Consider the following 25,752-nt stretch of genomic DNA (forward strand, 5'->3'; position numbering starts at 1 on the left):
CTTTATCCCCTCCTGGCACAGCTTTTCCTGCCTCAGGATACGATTTCCCAGTTAGGCTGGCATGGTGCAGGCAGGCCTTGAAGGGCTTCAGGGAGTCATTTCATTTGCAGTGGATGTGTCTCTGCCCGTGCCTGGGAACTCAGCTCTTGTTTGTATCCGTGTCCTTCCCGTGCTGCCAACAATGGCCTTGGGAATGCTGGCTGCCAGGCAGGCCTTTAGTCACTCCATTGTGTCACTGCAGTGCTGAGCAGCCACTGATGGGCCACAGGACCTTCGCTGGAGGGACTTTCCTTATTTCCTGTTGTTCTGCTTCCCTTAAATTCCTCATCTCTCCCCGGGCCCATGGCATTGTTCAGAGTGGGCTCTGTGTTCTGCCTGGCGCCGTGTTTTGGTGTCTGCTTGTGCTGTGACCTATGGAAGCTGTGAAGGTGACATTAACTGGGAGGCACTCGTGTCCTTTCACAGCTTTGTGTGTGCTCTGCTTGGCACGGGGATGGAGTTTGTGGTGTAACTTAACACATTCCTGATGAACCCACCCACCCGGGGTGGCTTCAGCTTTGTCGCTTCTGCAGGCTGACAGACTGGGGGAGTCAGAAACAAAATTCTGCTGCAAGTCTCAGACAGGCAGTGTTTGGTTTGGGGTGAGTGTTTCTGTGGGCTTTGGGGGCACAAGACTGGGTTTGTGCCCCCTGTTTTCATAAGCCATTAGCCACCAGACAAGCAGTCATTCACTTGGGTCTGGCTGAAGGTGCCTTCCAAAACTCCAGTTTTTAAGGGCTGGAGCCAGCATTTGGCCAGTATTTCTCTTGTGAAGATGAGCCCCTGCTCCAGGCTCTGGAGGCTGCACATCCCTGCAGCTCCTTGTGTGCTGTGCTGGGGCCTGGCAGGACTCTGGAGCAGCAGCTCCTGCAGGAATTGGTGTCATGATCCAGCGGCCATAACCTGCTCTGGGAGCTGCCAGAGGATATCAGGCAGGCTGCAAACACAGTGTCTGTGCAATGCAACATTCCTGGGCCTCTGTGAGTCTGCTTTCTGTCCTGAGTCTTGCTGCTGTTTGGATTCCTCTGGTTCTTGCAGGGGGCTGGCTCCTCTCCCTGCTCTTTGGTGGGTGTTTGGGCAGGGATCTTCAGCCCACACAGACCTAGAGGACCAAATGGATGTGATGAGGCAGAGAAGCCCACAAGTTTGCTGCTCCCTGGGAGCCATAACTCACAGCAAATGAGAAATACAGCCTGGGCTTGCCCAGCCACAGGCAGGACAGGTTCCTGTTGGTCCTGGGCAGCAGAAACTTGGTGGAAGGCAGAAAGGAGCTGCCAGAGCCCAGCCTGTCACAGCATCTGCATCCTGTGGAGCTCCCCAGCCTAGTTTATGGCTTCTCTCCTGCACACCTGTAGGAAGAAACAATCAAAAGTGCAGGTTAGATTTGACCAGTGGAGTCAAAACCTGCTGGGGGGTTTTTGCTACTCCCCTGGCACTCACTCAGAAGGGACTCAGACTTGGCCAATACAGCTCAGCTGTGGCTCCACAGAAAGAAAGCTGCAGCCCAGAAGGTGTTTCCACAGCTGATGATGGCCAGTGCTTTTTCCAGCTTAGGGAAGCTGCTGCCAAGAACAGGACAGCGTGCAAAAAGCACAAATGCCTCCTAAGCAAGGCAGCAGATGCCCCAGGGCAGCTGCCAGCAGCTTTTCTCCCTGCCTTCCTACTTCAGGGAAGGACATTCCCTGAAAAGCCCAACATTTGCTCTGACTTTCAGCCTGGGCCAAGTGGGACCTTCATCAGCTTCTCACCTTGCCAGCTGCCACGAAAGCAGCGATGGCAGGTGTGAAATTGCAGGTGACTTGCTCGCTTCTGGCACTCCAGTGCTGTCATTTTTGGCTTTTGACAGCCTCTGAGTGGGCAGGATGAGGGAATCACACTGAATTCATGCCTTCTGGAGCAGGCCTTGGGCCATGGAGCACTTGGGTGGAAGGAAAAGGGTTAAAGGGGAGAGAGGGCTTTGTTCGGGGCTTATTCCATAGGATGATTTCTGGGAATGGAGGAGCTGCAATCAGGCAGGATGAATTCACTTCAGGACCTCAGCCTGGCCCAAACCAAGGTGAAAATCCAGCAGGAAAAAGCAATGTCCCTGCTTTACCCCATCTTGTGTCAGTGCAAACAGCCCAGATAAGATGGAAATCAGACATGGTGCAATGCTGTCATTGCACGAGCAGCCAAGATAGCCGTGGGGAAATGGCACAGTCTGAGCAGGAAGGCACTGGGGGCTGTCCTGGAAAGTCCTCTCTAAGGCTGAGAGCAAGGGCCCCCTCCAGTCCTCTCTGCATTTCTGCTGAAGGCAGCAGAAGAGAGCTCTGCAGGTAAGGTGGGGACTGCTGGGTCACTGACAGAGCATGGGGAAGATCTCTGTTACTCCACAGCAGATCACTTTTGGTCAGTGCAACCCCTGGAAACAACCAGAGGCACCAGATTCCGTCTTCTAATTCTACAACTGAGTTTAAAATCTGCATTTTTAAAACTTACCAGGAGTACAAAGTATCTTGTAAAGTAACTGCAACTGCTTACAAGTGTTGGGTTCTGCTGAAAAGAAATCAGACACAGATCCTCATTTTCTCCAGACTGCTGTTTGTTCAGTTTGGCCGCATTAAATTCAGAAGTGTCTCCTTTAGTTGCTGACCAAAGTGTTTCAAATGCTGCCAGACAATGCTAATAACACACACACACCCACAATGATCAGTCAAAGCTTTTGTTTTGTCACTTTTGTTTCCTGTTTCTTTGCATGCACACCGGGCATATTTTGGTTCTCAGCCCATTAAATGGTGAATGAACCCTCACAACATCCTTCCCTGCCTCCTAAGTGGGGGAAAAGTCCTGCAGGTCAGCCTTTTTGTGGCAGAAATGGGTGATGGAGACTCCACAGACTTTAAAAGCACTTTGTTCATGTTCCTGCATGAGCAGGGGAAATGGAGATGGTGGCAAACAGCAGGTACTCTACTTCCATGAAGCTCTAGAAAGTGATTCTGCCTTAGGGAAATGCAGTGTGCAAGGATGAATCATCTGGAGGAGTTTTAGGAACATGGGCTCCACCAGATTTTTCAATGAGCAAAATTACCTCTGAAGAGCAGATTTCTCCTTGAGCTTACACCTGAGGAAAGAACTTGTCAGAGGATCCTAGAAAAAAGGATTTGAGGAGCCCTGTGAAGTTGTGTGCCACAAAGCCCTGTCTCAGGCTGGGTTATTCTGCAGGTGGGAGCTGGTGCTGTGCACCCTGTGCAATTAGCAGGGGCTCTCTGACAGGAGCCTGGGTGGCCCCCATTGCAGTGCCCCCCATGTCTGAAAGGATGTTCCAAACCACAGCGGGGCTTTGGGTGACTAAACCACATCCCCAAGTGCCACATCCACCCATGTTTTGTAAATCCCTGCAGGGATGGGGACAGAATGATGCAGAAGTCCTTAGAGGAGGGCTCTGGGACCTTCCCAGGAGGAGCAGAGGAGCTGTACCAGGGGAATGACACCTCCTATTGTCACCCCCCTGCCTTCTCTTTCTGCTGCTGGATGGGAGGCCAGACAGGACTTTGCTGTGATCCAGGCCAGCCATCCTTCTGTTCCCATGTCTCCAGTGGGAAAACCTAAGCCTTCAGGGTGTTTGGATGCTGTGGGAACAGGTGCAATAGGGGGACCTAAAAAACAACAGATCAGAAAACATATGGGCCTGCCCCAGCCCTAATTAACCTAATTGCTGTAGCTTCCACCAAGGTCTGCATGTTTTCCTAGCGTGGTTTCCGGCGCAGGCAAGCTCCATTCCCTGTGACACAGAGCAGACACAGGAATGCCCTCAGCAGCCCTTTCCATCCCACAAGGGCCCTGTGTGCAAACCCAGGGCACTGGGAATATTTCCCTGTCTGCTCTGGGGTGCCCTGACCCCCAGGGCAGCACTGACTCTGACCCTCACTCATGGAGAAAGTTTCCCAGACTTCAAGATAGACTGGAACCCACAAAAGTGTGAAATAGATTATAGAGAGCAGTGTGGGTGTGTCACTGGGTGAGAAATTGAGGGTTTGGGGTTTTTAGTGTGCTGTGGATGGAAGCAGGATGGAGGGCACAGGGTGTCATCCTGGGTTTCTTCTTCATGCTGCTCCTTCCTCCTTCTCCATGGGTTTGGGGGCATTTTGTATTTGGGCAGAAAAGTCCCCACTGGGGCTCTTTGGGATCAGTTATTGGGTTAAAAGGGAAAATAATGTTGTATTTGTGAGGTCCCCCATGGCAGTCTGACTCCATGTTCTCAGAAGGCTAATTTATTGTTTTATGATACTATATTATATAAAAGAATACTAAACTAAACTATACTAAAGAATAGAGAAAGGATACAGACAGAAGGCTAAAAAGATACTAATGAAAAACTGGTGACCTCTTCCACAGTCCTGACACAGCCTGACTGTGATTGGCCAGTAAGTAAAACCAATTCACATGAAACCAATGAAACAACCACCTGTTGGTAAAGAATCTCCAAACACATTCCAAAACAGCAAAACACAGGAGAAGGGAATCAGATAATTATTGCTTTCCTTTTTTTCTGAGGCTTCTCAGCTTCCCAGGAGCAAATCCTGGGCAAGGGGATTTTTCCAGAAAATATGATGGTGACAATAATCTAGCTGTCAGCTCTTACTTGGATAGTTTAGCCTTAAAAGCCCTTGCACCAAGAGATTGTTGGCCATTTTGTGCCTTCTGATACAAAGCTGCCCAACTCACAGCAGTGAGATGTTTTACTGATAAGAAATAATAAACACCTGAGTCCGAACATGAACTACCATCTCAAGTGCCTTCAACCCAGACCCAGAGAAACCCACAACTGGGACCACCACAGCCCTGCAGGGCAGACCCCTCCCTAAAACCCAGCTGCTGGGCCCAGGGTGCAGGTTCTCCACAGCCCAGCACTCCCAGAGGTGCTGTGGGCTTCTCTGGAGAGAGACTGGGGGCAAGGGATGGGTTTGGGGAGCTCACAAGGGTTACCAGAGCCCGGAGCTGGGGCTGCTCTGCCTGCCCTGTGTCAGAGGAGGAGGCTGCCTGATTGCTGCTGCAGGGCACTGACTCCCTCAGGTTTATGAATGTATTGAGGCAGCTCACCTGCATCTTACACTGAAACCACTGGGTATTTATAGAAAGAAAGTGCTGCAAGAAGAACGCAAAATGCTCTTTGGTTCAAGAGCGCAGCTGGGCTGCAGCACTTTCTTCACTACTTCAGAGCTGGAGAAAGGCTAGGCAAGAATCTTTACTAACCTCTTTTGTTGCTCAGACAACAGCAAAGGTTTTTCTCAGTTCAGAGTCACTTTTCCTCACTGAAAGTATTTGGAGAATAAAGTCATTGCCAGTTTGGTTCAACATTTGTCTTTCCGTGACACTGAGTTGTAAATAAAGCTGTTGTCCTAAAAATCCTACAGATAACTAAGTTTCCTGAGGCTCAAAGACATCCTCTAACAACAATCCTTGCGCTGTGCTGCAAACTGAAATGTGAAATTGGCTGTCCAGATGTCTGGCAGGAGCAGCCCAGCCAGCCAGACGGCTCTTTGCAAGGGAGCAGCTATTCCCACTGATGTGCTGCACTCCAGCAGAGCCTCAACCCTCCCTGAAACTCAAGGGCTGGGGATGTGAAGCAGCAGAAGGAGCTGCCTTGAGAGGTGTAGAGAGAGAGAGAGAAGAGTGAGAGCAGTGTCTGATGCAGGCAGATCTTGTCTGGCCAGCCAAGCCAAACGCTGATCACCTTTGGATTCACCGTGCTGCCCAAAAAAGCAAATCAGACGTGTAGTAGTGTTGGCAATCCCTGTAGGAACCTCCTGCCTGCCAGATCCTCTCTCCCCGCCCTCCCAGCAGGTGCCAGCTGGGTTTTTGCTTTCTTTCATCCTATGATTGTGTTTCATCAAAGCCAGCCCAGTCAGGGGATGCAGAGCCTAAGGGCTTACTAAAATTAGACCTGATCTTTGGTCCTGTTTGCAAGTCGTTTCTAGGCACGGCAATGCCTGACACACAAACTGGCCAAAATCAGGGTTTGCAAGTCCTAAGTGCAGCCAGCTATGTTTGTGTCACTGTTTGCAAGTGCAGCTATGTTCGTGTCACTGTTTGCAAAGGCCTTTGGAGCAGCTGTGTGCCTGCTAGGACAGAGCAGCAGCACGCAGGCTCGGGTCAGAGAGCCCCTGTGAAATAATCTCAACAGACAAGCAGCCTCCACTATCCAGCTACCTGACACAGGGGGATCACAGGAGAGCACAGGGGATGCAATTTGGACACAATGCCAGCAGGCTCACACAGTCCCCACCACTCAGTGCTGGTGTCACACGTGTCTGCAGAGATCTCTGGGAACAAGCAATGAGCAGAGATGTTAAGTCCCAATTAAGTTAATGGGGCTTAAACAAATCTTTCAAGTTGAATGTAGTGGTTTGTGTTTTAGTGGATCTGGATCTTGATAAAGCTTCCCTTCCCCCCTCATCCCACAGAGCTACTTAAATAACAGTGGTTACTAAAGAGTAACCACTGGAATTATGAACAGCAGTTCAGACCCCAAAGTGCAGCTGGAATAGCTGTACAAAATACCTTCAAAGAGGTGATGAATAAGCTAGAGGCAAGGAGGGAGAGTAAAAAGGGTGGTTTGTGCCTATTTTTACACTTAGCTCAGAGTGGTTTTTGAATGAAGAAGACTTGTGGATGTTGGGGCTCTGGTTTGGCGGATTGCCAAAGGTGCCAGGGAAATAAATGCCCGGTTGGTAGCTGACAGGGATGAACAGGACAGGGATGCAGCACTCTTTTAAGGATGTACTTGAAAGAGCTGAAGGGATTCAAGTTCAAAATAAATAAAAACAAGTGATTCTCCATTCTTTTTTCACCTGTCCTGGAGCCTGAAGTCCCAGAAGCTCCCCCTGAGTTCCAGGGAGAGGCAGGGGAGATCCTGGTGTCAGCCCTGAAACAGGCTGCTCCTGGACTATTTGGAGCTTTCTAGGCCAAATCCAAGGCTTCAATTTCACCTGAAAACAAATGGACAATCAGATCTGCTGAGCACCCTTCCAGGAAGCTTTGCAAGGCAGCCTTTTGTTACCACTCTGTCTATAAAGGTCTACAACCTCTCATTTGATGAACAGACAACAGCATTTTTTTTCCCCTCCTAACAAGGTTTCCTTAGAAATGGATGCACTGCTGAATCCTGAGTCTGCCCAGCATATTCTGGGGGACATCTGGTGTAAATTCTTCATTATTAGATTACATTAGTTGCAGCAATAATCATTCACATGGGATTATTACATCCAAGCTTGTCTCATTGCCTTTATCCTTTCACACATTGTCTTTCCTGGTTCCCCTTCAAAGGGCCGTTGTGAGTCTGTGTTGGAACAAGAAATTAACTTGTTAGTAATTTATGCATCATTTCCTCCAGCCACATGTATTTAGGGCAAGATCAATAAAATAGAATAAGGAAGCAGGTGGGTATTGTCACCGTGGGGCTGAAATAATTCCTTTGGTAGCACTGTAAATCCTTCCCTGGCACATGAGGACCCACAGCCCTGCCCATCACCAGTTTGTTTGGCTGGACTGCATCAGCAGGACGTTGATTCAGCTCTTTTGTGTGCTTGGAGAGTTCATGTCCTGCTACTTCTGCTCACAGCCACACAAAGTGCCTCAAGTAAAGATTTTTTTTTTTTTTTTTTGACAGAACCATGTTTTGCAGCCTTCCTTATGGCTCCTGTGGTGGAATCAAAGCTGCGCCATGTCACGCTGGAGATTCATTTCTGGAGCAGCTCCATGCCCTGGCAGCTGCTGTAATGTGTTAGGTCTGAGAAAGGGAAAAGGGTGGGAAGAGGGATCTGAGCACCACAGCTCAGGGCTCAGAAAACCTCACTGCTTGTGGGCACTGGGGAGGCAAGCCAGAGTGGATCTGAAAGGTCACTGGCAGATTTGAGGGGATCTGGAGTCCCTGAGCAGTGATCTGACTGCTGGGCAGCCCTTCCTGGCTAAAAACAAAATAAAGAAAGAAAAGAAGGAATTTGGACCTATTTTACCCACAGCAGTGCAAGGACATAAGAGGGGCAATGATTGTGGCTGATGGAGCACAATTAATTTCTAAAGAGAAGTCTCTTTTCTCACCTCCTGGCTTCAATCCAGACTACCCTTCAGGGTTTCAGCTCCATGAGAACTTGAATTTGAGGAATTTGTTGCAGTTTCAGATTAAGAATTTCCTGAAAAGGCAAAGCAAATCCAAAGCAGCGATTTGGCACCCTTGCTAGCTCTGCATGCCTGAACTCCTGTGGCTGCTTCTGCTGCAGGAGATGTCCTGGCACTTGGCACTGATGTGGAAGGGGCTGTGTGGCCTCACTTGGCTTTGGCAGTGCCCTGGCTGCCGATCTCAGCCCTGCAGAGGCTCCAGACCCTCCAAGTCTCCGGGGGACAACATCTTGAGACCACTCTGCGCTTCGAAACCTGCACATTTTCTTGCTGCAAACGTGGAGAAATCTAGAAGGGGGAGGTGGTTAAAACCCCCCAGCAGGTCTGGCTGGCACCCCAGAGGAATTTTTGGTGGAGCTGGGCTGGGCTGGGCAGCACACAGCGCACAGGATGGGGCAGTGGAGGCAGAGCAATCTCGCCCTTCACAACCCCGGCGGTGTTGACACAGCCCGAGGGGGAGCACCAAGGAGATGAGATACCAAGATTATCAGTTCAGACAGGGGAGAGGAATGTTGTTTGCCTGTGGCTCTTCTCCATCAGGACTGGCAAAATCCAAACACGAAGATGTCTATGCATGGTTAGAGAATGTAACAGAGATAAGCGAGCACAGGAACAAAGCCAGGGGCTCTAACTTCAGCACCAGAAAAACCGGTCACAGCACAGGCTGGTTGTTTTCTGAAGCCTCCTGGAGACAAGGGTCTGTCCAGGTCACCTGCAAGAGCGAGGGACACTGCCCAGGAACGTGTACAGAACATTGCTGCCTTCACACCTGCCCCCATTGTCCTCAGACAGCTTTAGTGAGGCAAAACCAGCTGTGCTTGGTCTCTATGGGAGGCCAGTGGTGATGGGGCTGACACTGCCACCTCCTTGATGCTTGTTACCAGATAGAGTTGGTGCAGATGAGAGAAAGCAGTCAACTGGCAGAGAGAAGGAGGAGGGCAGAGCTGAGGCAGATGCTCAGACCGTATGGATGGCAGCTGTTGGCTCGGTTTCGTTCCTTTCGGAGCTGGGATTAGAAGAGAAGTGGCTTCCAGGAGACACTTTGTCAGCAGAGCTGCTCTGGACCGACTGCTTGGCGTGGCAGGGCCCTTCCCAGGCAGCCCAGCCCTCCCCAGCCCTCCCCCTGGCATTGCAACATCTCCTGCTTTCCAAAGAGACAGGAGCCCGAAGAGCAAACACAGGAAACCCCAGCCCCGGTCAAGGTCTGGGAGGTAAATTTGTAACTTAGGAGAGATTGGGAAGATGCTGCTCTGTAATACGTAAATACTCCTTTCTTTCTCCAACAGCCCAGAGCTGCTGAGGGAGCTGATCCCAAACCTCCCTTCATGGTTGAGTCTGCTGAAGAGACAGGACACAGGTTGGAAATGCAGCCAGGCATGCAGGCTCCTTATTCCCTGGAGACAGGATCCTTCCCTCACTTCTGTAAGTCCTGCCCTGACCCCGGGCTCAGCTGTGGGCTGGGAGGCTGCAGGGGACACCACTGAGAGCCTTGGGGTGTGCCCAGCCTTCTGGGCATGCTGCTCCTTTGGCCAGCAGTGCCAGCTGAGCAGAGCCTTTATGGGACTTGAATTTGAGGGCAGGTTTTTGGAAAGAAACCTTCATAAGAGTGTGCTGCACTCTCCACGGCAGGAGAGTCCAGACACTGGGAAAAGCTATTTAACAGGAGAGGTGGAGGTGTGATGGCTCGGGGAGGAGGTGGCAGCTCTGTCCTTGAAGGTCTCTGATTTGGGGCAGGGAGATGGGCAAACTGAGCTTTTGTACCTCTGTGTTTTTTCCAGACCCATGAGCCTGTGTTTTCCTCCTGCAGCATAGGAAAAGGAAAGTTTTCAGGGTGTGGAGGGGGATACTGTGTTTATTGATGGCTCATACTAAAGGAGTTCTGGCTCATAAAGGGTAAAAAAGGTCAGGTGGCAGTTACTCGTAGAGCTAGTCGAGAGTTTTCCATGAGAATAATACTTTTAACAAAGTGATGGTTCACTAAAAACTGAACCTATCCCTAAATAAATATTGATTCTGTCAAATATATTAAATATGTGCGTGTATGTACAGAGAGAGAGAGAGAGAGAGTGAATTCCACTGGAAAACTGTCTTAATGGCCTAATTAATTTCAGATCCCTTTGAACCTGGTTTGTGTTTTGAACTGATTCAATATGTTTCACCACCTCTGCTGCATATGAGCTTTTTGGAATATGTGTGTATCAATATTCTGACAGAAAGGAATATATTTACTTGCCTTTACATATTTCCAAGTCACATGAAATATAAACCAGCTACCTGTTGCTGCTTTATTAGTAAATATGTCACATATCCATATCAATATCAAGTTTAATTAGCATCAGCAGGCACACTGTTTGCCTGATTCCTATATATCAGTGGAACTGATCCAGTCAGATGCAAAGTAACCTTTGCACAAGTTCTGAACTCTGGGAATGAAAACCAACCTGTGTCGTGCAGATATGTAACTAAAGGACAGAGAGAAAATTATCTTATTCTCTGAAAAACTGCCAGCCTACTTTCACCCCTCAGGATGAAGGAAGGCAGCACAAGATCCCTGCTTGGAGCTCAGCCCCAGTCTCAGTTTCAGGCTTAGCCCCCAAACTCTGCTGTCTGGGAGTGTTCCACAGAGCATTTGTCAGCAGCTGCAGCCAGCAGAGCCCAGAGATGGAGTCCAGTGTGTGCTGCCCAAACCAGCTGCAGGTACTCCCAGGCTGGCCCCTTCCACTCTGCATCTGTCAATTAAGTGAGCATCCTCCCCATCCTGACTTTTCCCAGCTGACCTTTTTAAGCTCAGTTGCAGGTTCTTCCCCCTGACAGCTCTGAAGATTCATTCTGAATGCTGCAGAGGCAGTTGGTTTAGGGGAGAGGTCTGCAACCTTTCCCTTCCTCAGAGAGCAGCTCACGCACACCCCAAACCACGGCGGGGAGCCGGGAGATGCTGCCTGTGCCTGTCCCTGCAGACAGAGAGCTGGGAGCTGCCTCTTGCACGAGAAAGAGAAATGGGAAATGGATTTGTAGAGAATTCTTAAAGCTCAACAGAAGGTTCACATAGTGTGCATGCCATGGGATGGGACAGACATGGCTGAGAGAGAAATGGAACTGGAAACGAGTTTTGTAAATAAGGCTGGATACTTTGGAGAAATAGAACTATGAAAGATGCATTGTAGTAGGATTTACAAGGGGTAATTTTAGATGATTGGCTTTAAGGCATCGACAGCAAAAGCTGATGGGCCAAGAAACACTTCTAGTGTATTGTAATTAAGAATTAATTGGCTTCTGATTGTGATGGCATGAATTATAACACCTGTATTGTCTCACCCTTCTCATGAGACTAAAAAAGGAGTAAAAGTTTTTAAAACAGCTCTCAGTTGCCCCATCTCTGGGTCAGAAAAGGGCTTAATCTGACATGGAACAACAGGAACAACTCCTGCTGCAACTTTCATGTCATTCCAGTGACCTCTGAGGGACAAGACTTTTCTTACTCGGCTACTCCTTGCAGTGGAGACAGAACATTGAAAGCACTTTAATTAGCTAATGAGAAGGTTAATCCTAGGCCAAACCTAGAGTGTTGTAGCAGACATCCCTGCAGTGGCAGTGGAAAGGGTGGGAATGTGTTTGTTTGCAGATACTTTTTGCTTCAGCCAAAGCCCCAAGGACTTTTTTTTATCCACAGGATGAGGCCAGAGGGTGGTTTGGAATGAGATTCCTCTCACCTTTCTATAATGTTGGTTTCTTCCCTTGCTCCTGCTGCTTGCTGGGGTGATTCAGAAGCTGAGTGAAAGCTGTGTGATGCCTGGCTCTGTAAATCAGTCTGTGACCCAGTCTTGCCTGGGCTAAGCCATATCCTGCTGCCCAGGAGGCACTGCCTCACTGGGCTGCCCTTGGGAGACACAGGAGCTGTCTGGAGCAGGTTCCTCTGTGCCTCTCCTGCGTCCCAGGGGCAGTGCAGCAGCTCTGAAGGACCAGGATGCTAGTGCCTGCTCTGTCCTTGATGTCAGTAGTTGCTGAGCACAGCTCTCTCCTCAAACGAGCCTTTCTGCCCTGTGGGGATTTTGGGAAGATCTTAGCTCCTTTCTTGTTACAGGTTTTTAATGGGAAGCCTTTGATAGATTTCTGGCAGAAATTGCTCTCACGTTGGCCTGCCTCTTCTGAGCTTTCTCCAGAAACATGGCTGCATCCTGAACAGCACATTTTGGGGCTATGTTTTGGATGGTCCATTTCCCACCAGTGAGGAGAGGCAGAGGTGACAGTGGCATTGTGGGGAGGCCAGGCTGCCTCCACTCCCAACTGGCAGAAGTCCTGGGCTGCCAGGAGTTTTACAAGGGCTTTATCTGTATTTCTTGCTATAGCTCATTTTACTCTGGTTATGTATGCATTTGTTGCTAGAGTAAAGCCTCTGTTTTGAGTGTTTGGAGGAAGTAAAACATTACACTGCAAATCCTGTAGGAGAGGCTGAGTTCAGAGACTGAGACAGACTCAGGGGTGGATTCTTCAGTCGCTGGCACCAACCCTGCTGGGCTTGAGGGCACAAAGCCGAAGTGCACAAGGAATCTCAGTCTCCTTCTCAAAACAAACAAAATCCGAGTCTGCCATCCCTCAGCACCCTGGGGACTACATGGTGGGTCTGCTGCAAACTCAGAGCAGATGAAGCTGCCTGGGGAGTTGGGCTGTTCTGAGATGCAGGCTCACTCCTTTCTCCTTGGGTCCATTTCTTTGGGATCCCCAGTGGAAAGGAAGGCATGGGAGCAAAGATATCTTGTCTGGGTGCTGGGAGTTGTGCTGGCTGGTCCTTTGCATGGGAGCCAGCAGGGTTACAGAGCACAGCACTGTTTTGGGAGCAAGGCTGCCTTGATATTTGCCTGGCCCTGGTGGGGCAGTGAAGGGGTTAAAGCTCAGCCGTTCTGCCCAATCAGTCTGGCTTGCCTGTAATAACCAATTAACGAAGTGTAATTGTGCAAATCCATATGTGGCAGTAATTACCAGAGAGATTAATGGATTCCTTCCTTTCGAAGCGGACCCCACCGCAGCTTGCCAGCGTCCCCCCGCCACCCGAAAGCGCTGGCAGAGGGGGGAAGCAGGGAGCTGCTCTTCCCTGGACACTCTGTGATGAAGCCAAGCGGACAGGGAGGCCCTGTGGGGACTGCCCTGTGCTTGTTTAAATAACCCTTTTCATCTCCCTGCTTCCCTTACGTCCAGCTCTGCTCCCTGCCTTGGAGCCAGCCTCCCGAGGACAGTTCGTGCCCGGCCTGTCCAAGCCCGGGCTGCCACGTCCCTGCCCTCCCCATTGTCCATTCATTCCCTGCTCCCCGTTCCCCTGTTTAGCCCTAATTGCTGCAGAATATCGAGTCTGTTTGCCCTCTTCTTTTGTAGCTTTGTTATTTTAGTTGCAATGGGTAATCCAGCAAACTGTTAAAGGCATACACGAGGCGAGGAGGGGACAGCAGGGCACTGGGGGCAGGATTTCAGGCCAGGATGTGGGGTTGTGTTTGGGGCAATGGCAGCTCACAGGCAGGCTGAACATGCTCTAGGGTGGGTTTTCCTCAGGATATGTGACCAGGGAAGCCAAGAGTGACCCTGGAGCACGTGAATATTCCCCCCTCCTTCTTGAATCTTATGGTTCTTGGTTCAGGTGTTATGATAATTGATGTTGGATTTGGTTTTGATGGGGTATTATGTTTTTAAAGGATATGTTTTTTAAGGTTTACAATGGTTTTTACGGGTCATAGCATGAAGCAGAGGATAGGTGTTTAATTCTGTTGTGGTGGCCTTTATTAGTGTGAGTATGTAGTGTTTGTGTTGGTGGGTTTGAGATAGTGTCCTGTAGTTAATTGGTGAGGTTTTAAAAATATTTATAATTGCATAATTGTTTATTAATGCTCCTAATACTCTGGGGGGTGAAACAGGGCAGGAGGGGGGAGGGAGGAGGGAGGAGCATTTGTGGACCTGTCCCCTGGCAAATCACCACCTGGGCAACACAGACCCCTCCACAGCTGCACCAGCACCTTGAGCACTTGAGATGTAAAGAGCCTTGTCCCACCCTGGTTAGACTCAACCCCCATGGCCAGAGGGAGCAGGGAAGAGCTCAGCCCTGTTCCTGGGCTGGGCCATGCTCCCTGGCCCTGACAGGGATCTCGTGCAGAGCCCCAGCCCGTGGGGAGGGCTGCTGTGCTGGCTGGGGAGCCATTGTCACCATTGTCACCGGCTGCACGCACAGGGCCACACGTGCCCCGGGGCTGGCTGTGCCTGCTCAGCAGGGGATGGGGCAGGTGGCTTCAGTGGGATGCCAGGGAGTGGTCACATCACATCTCACGTCAAGCATCCTCCTTGCCTTCCTCTCCAGGCTGAAAAAGGGATGCTGGTGTTTGAACTTGGGTCTGTGAGTTTATTTGTTTGGTTTTTTGTTTGTTTGTTTGCCATCTGTGTGTAGGCTGGGATTTGGATTTGGGGTAGCTCAGAGCTGTGTGGGCTGGGTGAGAGCTTGTTCTGGATGTAAAAAGCACTCAGACAGAGCCAGGCCAAAGGTCTGTCCATCTTGAAAATGATGGATGCATCCAGGGAAGATAGGAGCAGAGTGAGTCCTTCCTCCAGCAGGTACCCACCTGCAGCCTGAGCTGCTCAGCATCTCCCATCACTGATAACCTTGTGGGTCCGGGACAGGCTGCTCCCAAATCTGTGAGGATATCTGCACAGACATGCCTGCAGAGCACACCTGGATGTCCTCTGGCAACCCTGGCCCTGTCCACTGCCACACAGATGGTGACAGAAGTAAATGACCTTTTTCTTACTGCTGACTTGCTGCAAAGGCCGGGAATGTGGCTGCTCTGAGGGAGTGGCCGTGCAAGGTGCTCATCAGAGACACAAACAAGGCTCTTCTCCAAGGAGGGTTACAGATGATGGGGGAGCTTCTGGGAGATTCTTCCCTGAATGTGATGGGAAGGCACAGAAGGGTGCAAATTCCTAGAGGAGTGGGAGAGACGGAGAACACTGACTGAGATTCTGCTCTTTGGTCTCACTGCTTGGGGTTCTGGGAGCCAGGCCACACAGACTGCTTGGTTTCCACCCAAAAAAAGGCACCAGGGCTGCTCTTGGCCATTCCAAACAGGATTGTTTTGTTTGTCAGAGAGGTGTGTCTCCTGCAGTCACCTGAGGCCCTGGATTCTTTCAGCTCTTCCATTTCACCTACCCATGGGTTCATCAATACTCTCTTCCCTTGCTGCTTGCTTGTCCTGGGTCAGAGGTTATGTGTGCCAAAGCATGGCAGGTAAAGGTGTTTCCTGGCTCTGCTCTCCTTTCTGGAAAGCTTCCCACCAGACACAGATGCCTGGGGGGATTCAGGGAAATACTCAAGGCACTGAGGGGTGTATCCTGCACAGTCTATGGTGGGCTTGCAGTGTTGGGTCCTTGCTGCCCTGGATTTTAGGTACCAGGGCTGCCAGATTTAGTAGATAGGTGTGATTTAAAAGCCTCATTCCTTAAATGAGCCGTGGAGACTAATTTGTGTGGATATGGCTTGGCTCTTAAGTGCCCAGAGTTCCTGGTGGGAACACTCCTTGGCCTGTGCTGACAGGACAGACCCTGGGACTGTGCCCTAGGACTGGTGAATTTATCAACCTTTCAGGGTGTGCTGCTGGTCTGGAAAACTTAAAGCCTGAAAAGGGACCAGGCTCAGACTTTTCAGCTGGGATATGTCTGGCTGGCAGAGGAGACAGCTCTGTGGAGAAGCTGATCTTCAGGGCTTGCTTTAATAAGCTGACTTAAGTCAGTGCACATCAGTGCAGTGCCAGTACCTGAGTATGCCCACATCATCTCAGGTCATTTCTCTGCTTCTGCTGTGTGGAGGCTGCTCCTTCTGCTCAGAGGCTCAAAAGGACAGGGCCAAAATGTGTGGCTGCTGCTCTTTTCTTTCCCTCTCTTTTTCCCAAGAAGGGGTTGAGGGGCAAAGAGCAGATATTTGACAGCAAATGTCATTCCACATCCCTGCAAATTCCTCAAGTGCTCGCTCCTTGCTGTTGGGCTGTCATGTGTGGTGTGGTCTGTCCCAACCTTGATCCTGGGCTGCTCCTCTCTTTGGGGCATGGGGAATTTTGTCATGCTCCCACAGCTTTAAATACCACTGGGTTTTCCATTTGTTACAGGGGAATTTGTGGCTTTTGAGAAGAGAGGGATTAAAACATCTTCTGCAGGGGAACTTTCTTGCTGGAGAACATCTTGGCTGAGTTTCATGCTGTGTTTGTCTCCCTTTGGCTGCCAGCAGAAGGCAGATGAGCTGCTAGGACAGATGAGAGTTGTGTGTCTGTGCGGGCAAGGCAAAGGGAAGGCTTGGTCCTCTGCATCTCAAACAGACTGGGCTGGCAGAGTCTGCTGGAATTGGTTGCACCTATAAAGAGATAACCTCAAAATGAACCTGTTGCTTTCCTGTGAAATCAAAATGTCTGCATGGCTTAGAGGACAAGCACAAACTACCAAGAGTGGAGTGGTTTGGGCCACCAGTGGAGGCAGAGACAATGAGGGCTGAGCTCTTTATATCCCCCTTCTCCTTTTTTTTTTGTTTTAACTGCCAGTTCATGAAGGGATTCTTTGGGTTGGCTCATCTTAAATACATCATTTTACACCTCATTACTTGAGTTGTGCTTAATTTCTTGCAGTTGCCATGCCTGGGCTGGGTCTCCAGATTTGGTGTTTGTGGAGAGGCTGTGTGGGTATATTTGCACCAGAGCATGGACATAGCTGCATCTCTGGGCAAAGATGGGCTCTGGTTTACTGGCTGGGGGGGGTGTGGTGTGGAGCTTTTATTCCCTGATTACTCAGAGGCATCACAGGTGTGAGCTGGGGAATTGCACGGTCGGAGTTGCTGGATTGGGGTATTTGGAGCAATGGAAACTTGTTCTGAGGCTTGCCTGAAATTCCTGAGTGGAGTTCAGGAGACCCATTCCCAGGAATCCTGCGTCATTACAGAAACAGGAGAGCTTTGTTCATGAGAGGAGACAGCAAAGCCTTAAAAAGCCTGCCTCTCCCTTCTAGAGGACACATTTGGGTTTTACTGGTATTTGATTTCATTCCCTGCTTTCAGGGGATCCAATGGACAGGAAGAAATCTACTGTAAAAGGGGTTAAATGTGCCAATGGCACCTGCAGAAGTGAAGTGAAGTGGAGGTGGGATCCAGGTGAGCTGTCTGAGGAGCTCCAGGAATCCTGTGAGAGAGGCAGCTTCCCACTGTGGCTAACAGGAAATGCCTCAGTGACTGGAGCAAGGACTAAACTCCAAAGACAGCTGCCTGAGAAGTGCTGACTGGAGCTGTGCCATGGTGATTTGGTGGATGTGGCTCTTGGGCCCTTGGTCCAGATTTAAAGCTCTGTGGCCATGTGATCCATAGTGCTAATTTGGCATAAATTCCCTCTCCTTCCTCAGATCTTTTCAAATTATTGTAATGGGGCCAATTTGATAAGGCAGGCTTTATCCTGGACAGATCTGCCAGAGAGCAGACTCTGTTGGAGACATGTGAGGAGAGACAGGAGTGATTCAGAGAAAGCTGGAGCCCTCACTGTGGCATTAATTTGACAGTGTGCAGTCAGAGGCTCACACCTGATCCAGGCAGAGCTCAGTGCAGAAACCCAGTGTGAACAAGTGTGGTATTTTCAGGGTTCCCCAGATGGAGGAGGAATTGAGAATCTGACTCCATGTCCTTAGAAAGCTAATTTATTATTTTATTATCTGTATTATCTTAAAGAATACTATACTAAAACTATACTTAAGAATGGAGAAAGGATACAGACAGAAGGCTACCAAGAATGAAAATGAAAACTCGTGACTCCTTCCAGAGTCTGACACAGCCTGACCGTGATTGGTCATTAAGTCAAAACAATTCACATGTTGATAAACAATCTCCAACCACATTCCAAAGCAGCAAAACACAGGAGAAGCGAATCAGACAATTATTACTTTCCTTTTATTCTGAGGCTTCTCAGCTTCCCAGGAGAAGAATCCTGAGCAAAGAGGATTTTTCAGAAAATATGATGGTGACAAACAAGCTTGAAGCTGTGGCCTTTCTTGGAGCAGAATCAGAAATCCAAATGTACCTGCTGAGCTCCCCTCTCCCATGGCAGGACCCAGAGGGACCTGGGATTAGATATCTTATGATAGATATCAACCTTCTGGGCTTTTGGGGCCTGCCTGCTGTGGCTGGGACCTTGGGGACCCATGGCTGTGCCCTCAGCCATGAAGGTGCCGGTGTTAGCCCTTGATGTGAAGCTGTTCCTCTTGGATGCCTCCAGCCTCCCTCCCCTGAGAAAGGAGCTACTCCAAGCAGAAATAACCCCTGTTCCCTTGAACTCCAGGACAGCCACGTTTGCCTGTCAGGTATAAATAGACCATTTGAGGCAGCTGGATGTGATGGAGATTGACAGGTTGTCTCCAGAGTTTTGCACTTGCTGAAGCAGGAGGAAATGTAAAAGCATCAACGTGGGGATGCACAGCATGAGAGCAGCAAGAAAAGCCCCCCAGCTGCACAGCAGGCTGTGCCACCTGCCAGGGAGGATGCAGGTGGGGGCCCTTGGTGGCCCTCAGCAGGGCACTGCTGTGACAAGACCTTCCCTGAGCCCTGCAAGGTCCAGCAGGTGCCTTGTGTGTCACCAGCTCAGCCTCTGGCCAACAAGTCTGCTCACAGAAATCCAGGTTTCCCAGCAAAAGAATAGAGCAGGATCAAGGGTGGGGGGAAAGGGGTTGACAGTTTTCCAGAAGAGATAGGTATGAGGACCAAGTTTCACTCAGGTAGTTCACTCAACCAAAGAAGCCTCTAAATCAGAAATTTGTTGTGACTGAGGGTTGCCTTTTTAATTTTTTTTAAGTACTTGTCCCTACAAGCAATAATGGAGGGTTAACCTGGACAAAGAACATCTTCTGTTGAGATGCTTTGTCTGAAAAATGGTTGCTGTGGGAAAAGTGGGAAATTGCATGGGCTGTGTCTTTCAAGGTTTCTCTAAGAACCCTGTGGGGTTTTTTTGTTTGTTTTTTTGGTTTTTTTTTCTTTTTTTTTTCAGCAGATGAGGAAATCCTGGTCAGGGTGTAGTTTTCTTTGAAGGAAGATGACCTGTTTTCAGGCATTCTGCAGAAATCTCAGCTTCATCATGTGAACAGCAGGGTTAAAGATGGGCTTGTGTTTAAGTGACAACCTGTGTGCTCTCAGGTGGTCTGAGTGGAGAGTTTGCTTGGAGGGTGGTATCAAGGAGGTATCAAGTGAACCTTTCTTCACCTGTCCTTTGAATATCCCATGCTGAACATCAAATAACTTGTCAAGATGAACTTAAGAGCTTTCCCAACAAAGTTTTTCTGGACACAAGGCCCTTTTGTCAGAGATCTGCTCTTGGATCTGAGCGACTTCAGCACTTGCACATAGAAATCCTCACTTCATTCAGCGCTCATCCAGCCTGAAATCCTGGTTTTACAGCACAATTTGCTGTCCTGTACCATGGACAAGAGAAATAAGGTGCTTCCCTTGAAGTAAGAGGGATGGGGAACTTTCCCAGTTGGAATGCTGTGGTTCCTTTTATGTCTCTCTGATCTTTATTCCAGGAAAGGTAAAAAGTTGGAGTGACCTATCTGAAAGCAAGGAGGGAGCTGTGAACTCCCAAACTCTGAGCTTCCACCCTCTCAACCCCACCACTGCTCCAGGATAAAATGTATACCCAAACCCCTCCGTGCTGCAGCACAAATCCCCTGCATCACGGGCTTGCTCATTCCCTTGCAAAAAAAGATTCCCAACCCAAAGCAGCCCATGCTTTTGACAAAGCATTATTTTCCAGAAGATCCAAATGGCCACTTCTTTGGATCCATCTTCCCAGGAATACTTTGCTGCATGCTTTTCCATGACGCTGCTGACCTTTCTGCTGGGGCAAGGGGGAGTCTCTGGGAAGCACATAGGCAGTGTTTCTTCATTGGCACAAAGGCCGGGATTGTTGGCAGCTTGACGCCCCAGAAAGTGTCTAATTGACTCTGCTCTCTCTAGCTGGGCTCCCAATGGATTTTCTGCCTCAGGATATCTCATGGTTATAGTGGACCTGTTGTTTTTGCTGCCCTCATGATATTCAAAAGTGCATTGTTGGAGCAGGGAGCTCCAACAGAGGCAGAGCCGCCTGTCGCCCCGCCAGCCGCGGCCAGCAGCGCCACGGGGCCACCTGCCAGCCTCACCCGGGGGCTCCAACCTCTCTTGGAGCATCCCCTTGGCTTGGTGGGTACAGCTGACAGGCCTAAATCTGCCCTCTGCATCTCAGGGAGGGGCAGCATGGGAATATCTCTGCTGGTTTAACAATATCTCTGCTGGTTTAGCAATGTTCAGCCTGATGCTTTGGAGTGGCCACCCAGAACAGAGGGTGGGCAAGATTAAGAGAATAAAAGTGGGAATTTATTGAAGGCCTTCTACAGCTACACTGTCACCATCATATTTTCTGAAAAATCCCTTGGCCCAGGATTCTTCTCCTGGGGAGCTGAGAAGCCTCAGAGAAAAAGGAAAACAATAATTATCTCATTCGCATCTCCTGTGTTTTGCTGCTTTGGAGACTGTTTATCCAACAGATTGGTTTAATGTGAATTGTTTTAACCTTGTGTCAACGCTCTGGAGAGAGTCACGAGTTTTTCATTAGTATCTTGTTAAGCCTTTTAAATATCCTTTTTCTATTCTTTAGTATAGTTTAGTATAGCGTTCTTTTATATAATATAGATCATAAAATAATAAATTAGCCTTCTAAGAACACAAAGTCAGATTCATCATTTCCTCCCTTCATCGGAGGACCCCAAAAATACCACACTATACCTGGGGCAGTCAAAAGCCTCCAAGGGGCTACACCCAGGATGGACAATGGTCACAAGTTTTTCATACAGTTATAAGTTTGGTCCATTTACATACCAGGTGTTAATCCTCCAATTACAGCTTCAGGTAATGAAGTCATTTACTTCAAGTTTGCCCCTCCAGTTCACTGTTGTTTACAACTCTTGGTGCCTGAGACAATAAGGTGTCCTTGAGTTTCAGGCCCAGAGAGGAATTGTTTTGTCTGAATAAAATGGGAGAACAGTAGCTGGCAGGCTGTGGGGTTTTAGAGTTATACACTAAAGCAGTACAGAATCTGAAAAATAGAAAAGCTAAATCCTAAGGCATCAACTCCAGTGCATTTCCAGTGTGGGCTTGGCCCAGGTGCCTTTGGGCTGGGCAGAAGCCTTGTCAGGTATCTCTGTCACCTTGCACAAATGCCTGGGAGCGCTTTACCTTCATCTCTGTCAAAAGACCTAAGTACCACCACCACCGGTGGCTGTCTGAGGAGGTAATTCCCTGCAGGATTGGGCAGCTGGGCTCCGCAACCAGCAAAGCTGCTGGAGGTGCTTAGGCAGGCATAAGAGGATTCAGTGACACTGCTGATTAGTGTCCAGGGCCTCATTAGGGTGCTGGTAATTGCAGGTCTCCCAAGGTTTTAACAGGCTTCTTTAAATCTGCCCTCAGAGGCTGCGCTTGGCTGCATGGCACGGTGCTTTCTGCAAGGTAGGCAGTGCCCTTCCTCCCTGGAGCAGCCTGGCACTGGGGATGATGGCCCTGGCCTGACACCCTGGGGGTGGCACTCACACTGGATGGCAGCTGTGGGGCTCAGGGAGAGAGAGGGAAGGCCTGGGGAGAAGGAGAGGGCAGGCTGTGCTCCTGCAGGTGTGTTTGTGGTGCTGCTCTTTGAATGTGCTGCTGTCAGTAATTGCATTAGCCCGGTGGGGCTCTGGGCTTAATTTCATTAGCTTGGTGTCTGTGGTTATTGCTGGGCACGGGGAGGGGCAGGGATGGATGGGGAAGGGCTGATGCAGCAGCTCCCTTCCTCTCCACCTCCAGGCAGGCAACTTGCTTTTGGTGACTTGTGCCTGTCCCAGGCCAATGCCATGGACCAGTGCGACACATGGATGAGGTTGGCTCCACTTTGCCAGCCTGGAGAAATCCAGTTTCAAGTCCCTGCTCTGGCACTGACTTCCAGTTTGGCCCTGAGTAGGTCACCTGGTGTCTGTGTCACCCTCAGAGGCCAGCAGGGAGGAGAATGGGCATTTTGGCTCTTAGGGCACTCAGCCTGGTAGCCCTTATTGCACTTCTTTAGCCATGTGAAGGGAGCCCTAGCTCTAACATCAGCACCCCACAGGAAGCAGGTTTTCTCTGGAATTCTGTCACTCTGGAGCAGTGTGGCAGGAGGAAGATGAATGCTGTGGGATTATAAGAGCTGCAACCTTTCTATTTGGTCATATCTATGGCATTAGTATATACATGGACTCCCCTTGCCTTTGAACAAATATAGGCTGGGCTTGATGGAATTCTGGAACATATTTGGGTTTTTCCTAGTTCAAGGAAAAGGGACCATATTTACTTTCCAGCTTTCCTGGTTCTGGCACAAAGTAGGATAAAATTATTCTGCTGTAGGCCCTTATGCAGTCAGGCTCCAGAGACCAGCATCCTAAAGGCTTGGTGGAGCAGTAGTGGTGGAGGAGTTCTTTGAGATGCTATTCCACCACACTCAGGAATCTATCTACAGTACAGTGGCCTTGGCAAGCTACCTGGGAGGTGAATGAGTGAGCTCAGGATCCCAACACAATGTTAGCATCTCAGCTGGCTTGAACAATTCTGCATTGTCAGGAGTCCTGCTCTGACTGATGCCCCCATGTGTGGCTGCACTGAATCCCGTCTGGGTGCAGCATGGCCCTGGTTTTCCTTCCTAAATTAACAGTGGCAGTCTTCTCCTTTTACACAACAATGAGGACAGGCAGGGGAATAAAAAGCATTTAATACTCTGAAGCTGTGAATTGTGCTATTCTACAAGAAACTGAGGGGCTGCCTCTGTAAGGTCCTGCAGTACTGTTTAAGAGAGGCTGGGCTGGCTCCTAGAGTCTGTTTGTCACAGACTGACTTGGGTGCAGGGACTGAAACTTCTCCATGCTCCAAAATCCATGGTGGCCTCCTAAATTAATTGCCTGCCAGTTGATTTGCCTGAGGAAAGGGCCTGGAGGGGTTTCCTTGAAGTTGCTCTGTATGTGCATGTGTTCTGCAGTGCTAAGCACTAACTAACCCAGATCTGCTAAAAATCAATAAAGTAATCCACTTACTGCTTGGGACTGCCAACCTTTTTAAGGAGCTCAGAGCTGTTTTGTCTTCTTTCCTCTCTCAAAGAAAGAAAAGAGCTGTGGGGAAGGGGGTGCTGACAGAGCTGGTCTAAAATCAGGCTCTTTGCTCTGGGCAGATCAATAAAAATAATTCCCTACTAAAACTTCATTAGCATGGAATTAAAGCTGCTGAGATCCCGCGTGGTGAGAATAAATGGTGCTGCTAAACCTCGGCACGGCTGGTGCTTAGAACACAAAGCTGCTCACACCTCCCCGTTCCCAGGGCATGCAGCTGCCTCTGCCCCTGCCTGGCAAGGGCACAAACCCTCCTGTCCAGCCTGAGGGCAAGGGACAAGCCAGGCTGGCATGGCAGGGAAGTGTGGCTCGAGCAGGTGGAAGCGAAACTGGTGTGCAAGAGTGGATTTGTGTCAAAACAGCATCTGAGTGCTGAGTGCTGGTGGGCACCTGGGGACCAGGGGCACGAGGCCACACTGCAGCTCTGCATGGGGGCTGGACAGGCATGCCAGAGCATTCCCATGCCACCAGATCAGAGAAACATCCCTCTGGCAGGCTGCACAAAGTCCTTCTCTCGTGTGAAGTTTTGGATCTTATTGAGCGCGTGTTTGTGTGTGTGTGTGTGTGAAAAATCACTTCTTTTGAAAGCAGGTTGTTTGCAAGGCTTTTTTGATTGAAAAATGTTTCTTTTGGTCTTGTGACAGAGGGAAAAAAACTTGCCCTGCTGAGAAATCCAATTTTCTATCAGGAGATTGAAACAAGGCACCTTGCAGTGTGATCCTCAGCAGTGCCCTGGGTTTCTGCCTGCAGGGCATTGAGGTATCCCTGCCTGGTGCCAGGCTTTTGTTTCCTGCTCCTAACAAGGATCCCCAGCGTGGCTGTTAAAGGACAGCAGTGGAGGCAAAGCCAGCGTTGTCCTGAAACAGCAAACTTTGCCAACAGGTTAGAAATCCTTGTGGTTGCTGGGATTGACAACACTTGGATTAGACAGGGTGGAGTGTGGGGCAGCCTCCAGTGAAACAGAAGCTGTGCCTACATCTCCTGCACCTGGATGCAGCTGTGAACACTGGAGGGACTGGCTTGAGCTGAGGACATTCCCTGGGGATGGCCTTGTATGTTGGGGTGGTGGCAGGGCAGCACACCAGCTCAGCTGAACAGGAGAGGGACAGGACACAGCACCACACAGTCAGATGCTGCTGTGTTGTGCTCTTCTGGTGGTCATCAAACCCTTTGGTCTCCCTTCCCCAGAGCTCAAAACTTGTGTCCAGTGAGAGGGATGTGTGCTCAGCTGCCTCTCCTCCTCTAAAAACAGGTCTGCAGTGCCATTAATGTTTGTGCAGTAAAACAAATGAGATGTGAAAGGTGGCCAGAGAGAAAATACAAGAGTGATCTCTGCTGTTTGTATTCCCCCTGCAAGACTGCAGTTGCTTAGTGGTTTTTTTGCCTCAGTAGAACCTACTCTGAATACTGATCTCTTGGGTTTTTGGTTTTCTTTTTGTTTTTTAACTGTGAGAAAAAAGAAGGTGTGTGTAAACCTAGGCCATAGCTAATGGGCTATACAGAATGCTGATACTGCTGCCTGCAAACCTCCTTGCTCCTGACAGCAGGCAGGTTATCCATTTGTTCTGCTGTGTGGAGATGCACTCCCAAGCGTTAGGTTCCCATTCCCAGGTAAATTCTAAGCCCTGGAGCTGATCTCATGTACGTCCTGCCTGTAAAGAGCTGTGCATCCATGCCATGGTGTCCTCCAAATACTGCACATCACCAAGTCCTCACACACAGATGCAGAGCAGGAATTGGAGGAAATAAAATCACCTTTAAAAAAAAAGGTTTTTAACATAAGGGAGAGGAAAAAGCCTTTCCCTTGCCTAAACTCTAGCTAGAGATAAATGGATGTGGCAACGTCTGAGAGCAAAGGAAAAAACAGAGCTAACAAGGGCAACCTTTCCTTCTCCTGCAGACATGATACCTCAGGGCTGACTGCACCTCAGTCAGCATCTCCCTGAGCTGCTGCTGGGTGCTCTGAGCAGCTCTGGGCTGGCAGATTCCATAGCCTCCCTTCCAGCATGCTCTGTGCCAAAGGGCAAAGTGGGTCCTGGGGTGACCTGGAGGGAGCCAAGTGCCAAAAGGCCCTTGTAGGACGCCAAACATCCTAATCTGCTCTTCTCTCCTTTTGTCTTGCTGCTTACATGCCATGCTCCCCATGGTCCCCCTGGGAAGGCAAAGCCCCTTGCTAGCCCCTTTCTCTGCTGTGTGGCTGCCAGGTCTGCAAGCCACCTTCTCCTCCAGCACATATATTAATGCAGACCTCCAGCAAAATTTCTCCCTCCTCCATTCCTTTGAGGTGGCTTCATTTGAGGCTTCCCAGATCAGAGCCCAGAACCAGGGGGCTGTGCTGTATCCTTGCCTTTCCCAGCAGCTGCAGGAGCTGGGCTG

At 49.6% G+C, this 25,752-nt stretch overlaps 1 protein-coding gene across 1 annotated transcript in view; it reads left to right on the top strand.

The window, feature by feature from the left end:
- Positions 1–9,521: 9,521 nt before the first annotated feature.
- Positions 9,522–25,752, top strand: part of RXRG (retinoid X receptor gamma) — a gene marked incomplete at both ends in the record, with an annotated part of 40,266 nt that continues 24,035 nt past the window's right edge. Inside the window, one exon of the mRNA XM_084211113.1 lies at positions 9,522–9,618. Within this exon, the coding sequence (XP_084067239.1) occupies positions 9,522–9,618 (97 nt within the window). The remainder of the gene's footprint in view (positions 9,619–25,752) is intronic.

This window comes from Fringilla coelebs (assembly GCF_963513975.1).
Source record: "Fringilla coelebs genome assembly, chromosome: 9".
Taxonomy (NCBI): domain Eukaryota; kingdom Metazoa; phylum Chordata; class Aves; order Passeriformes; family Fringillidae; genus Fringilla; species Fringilla coelebs.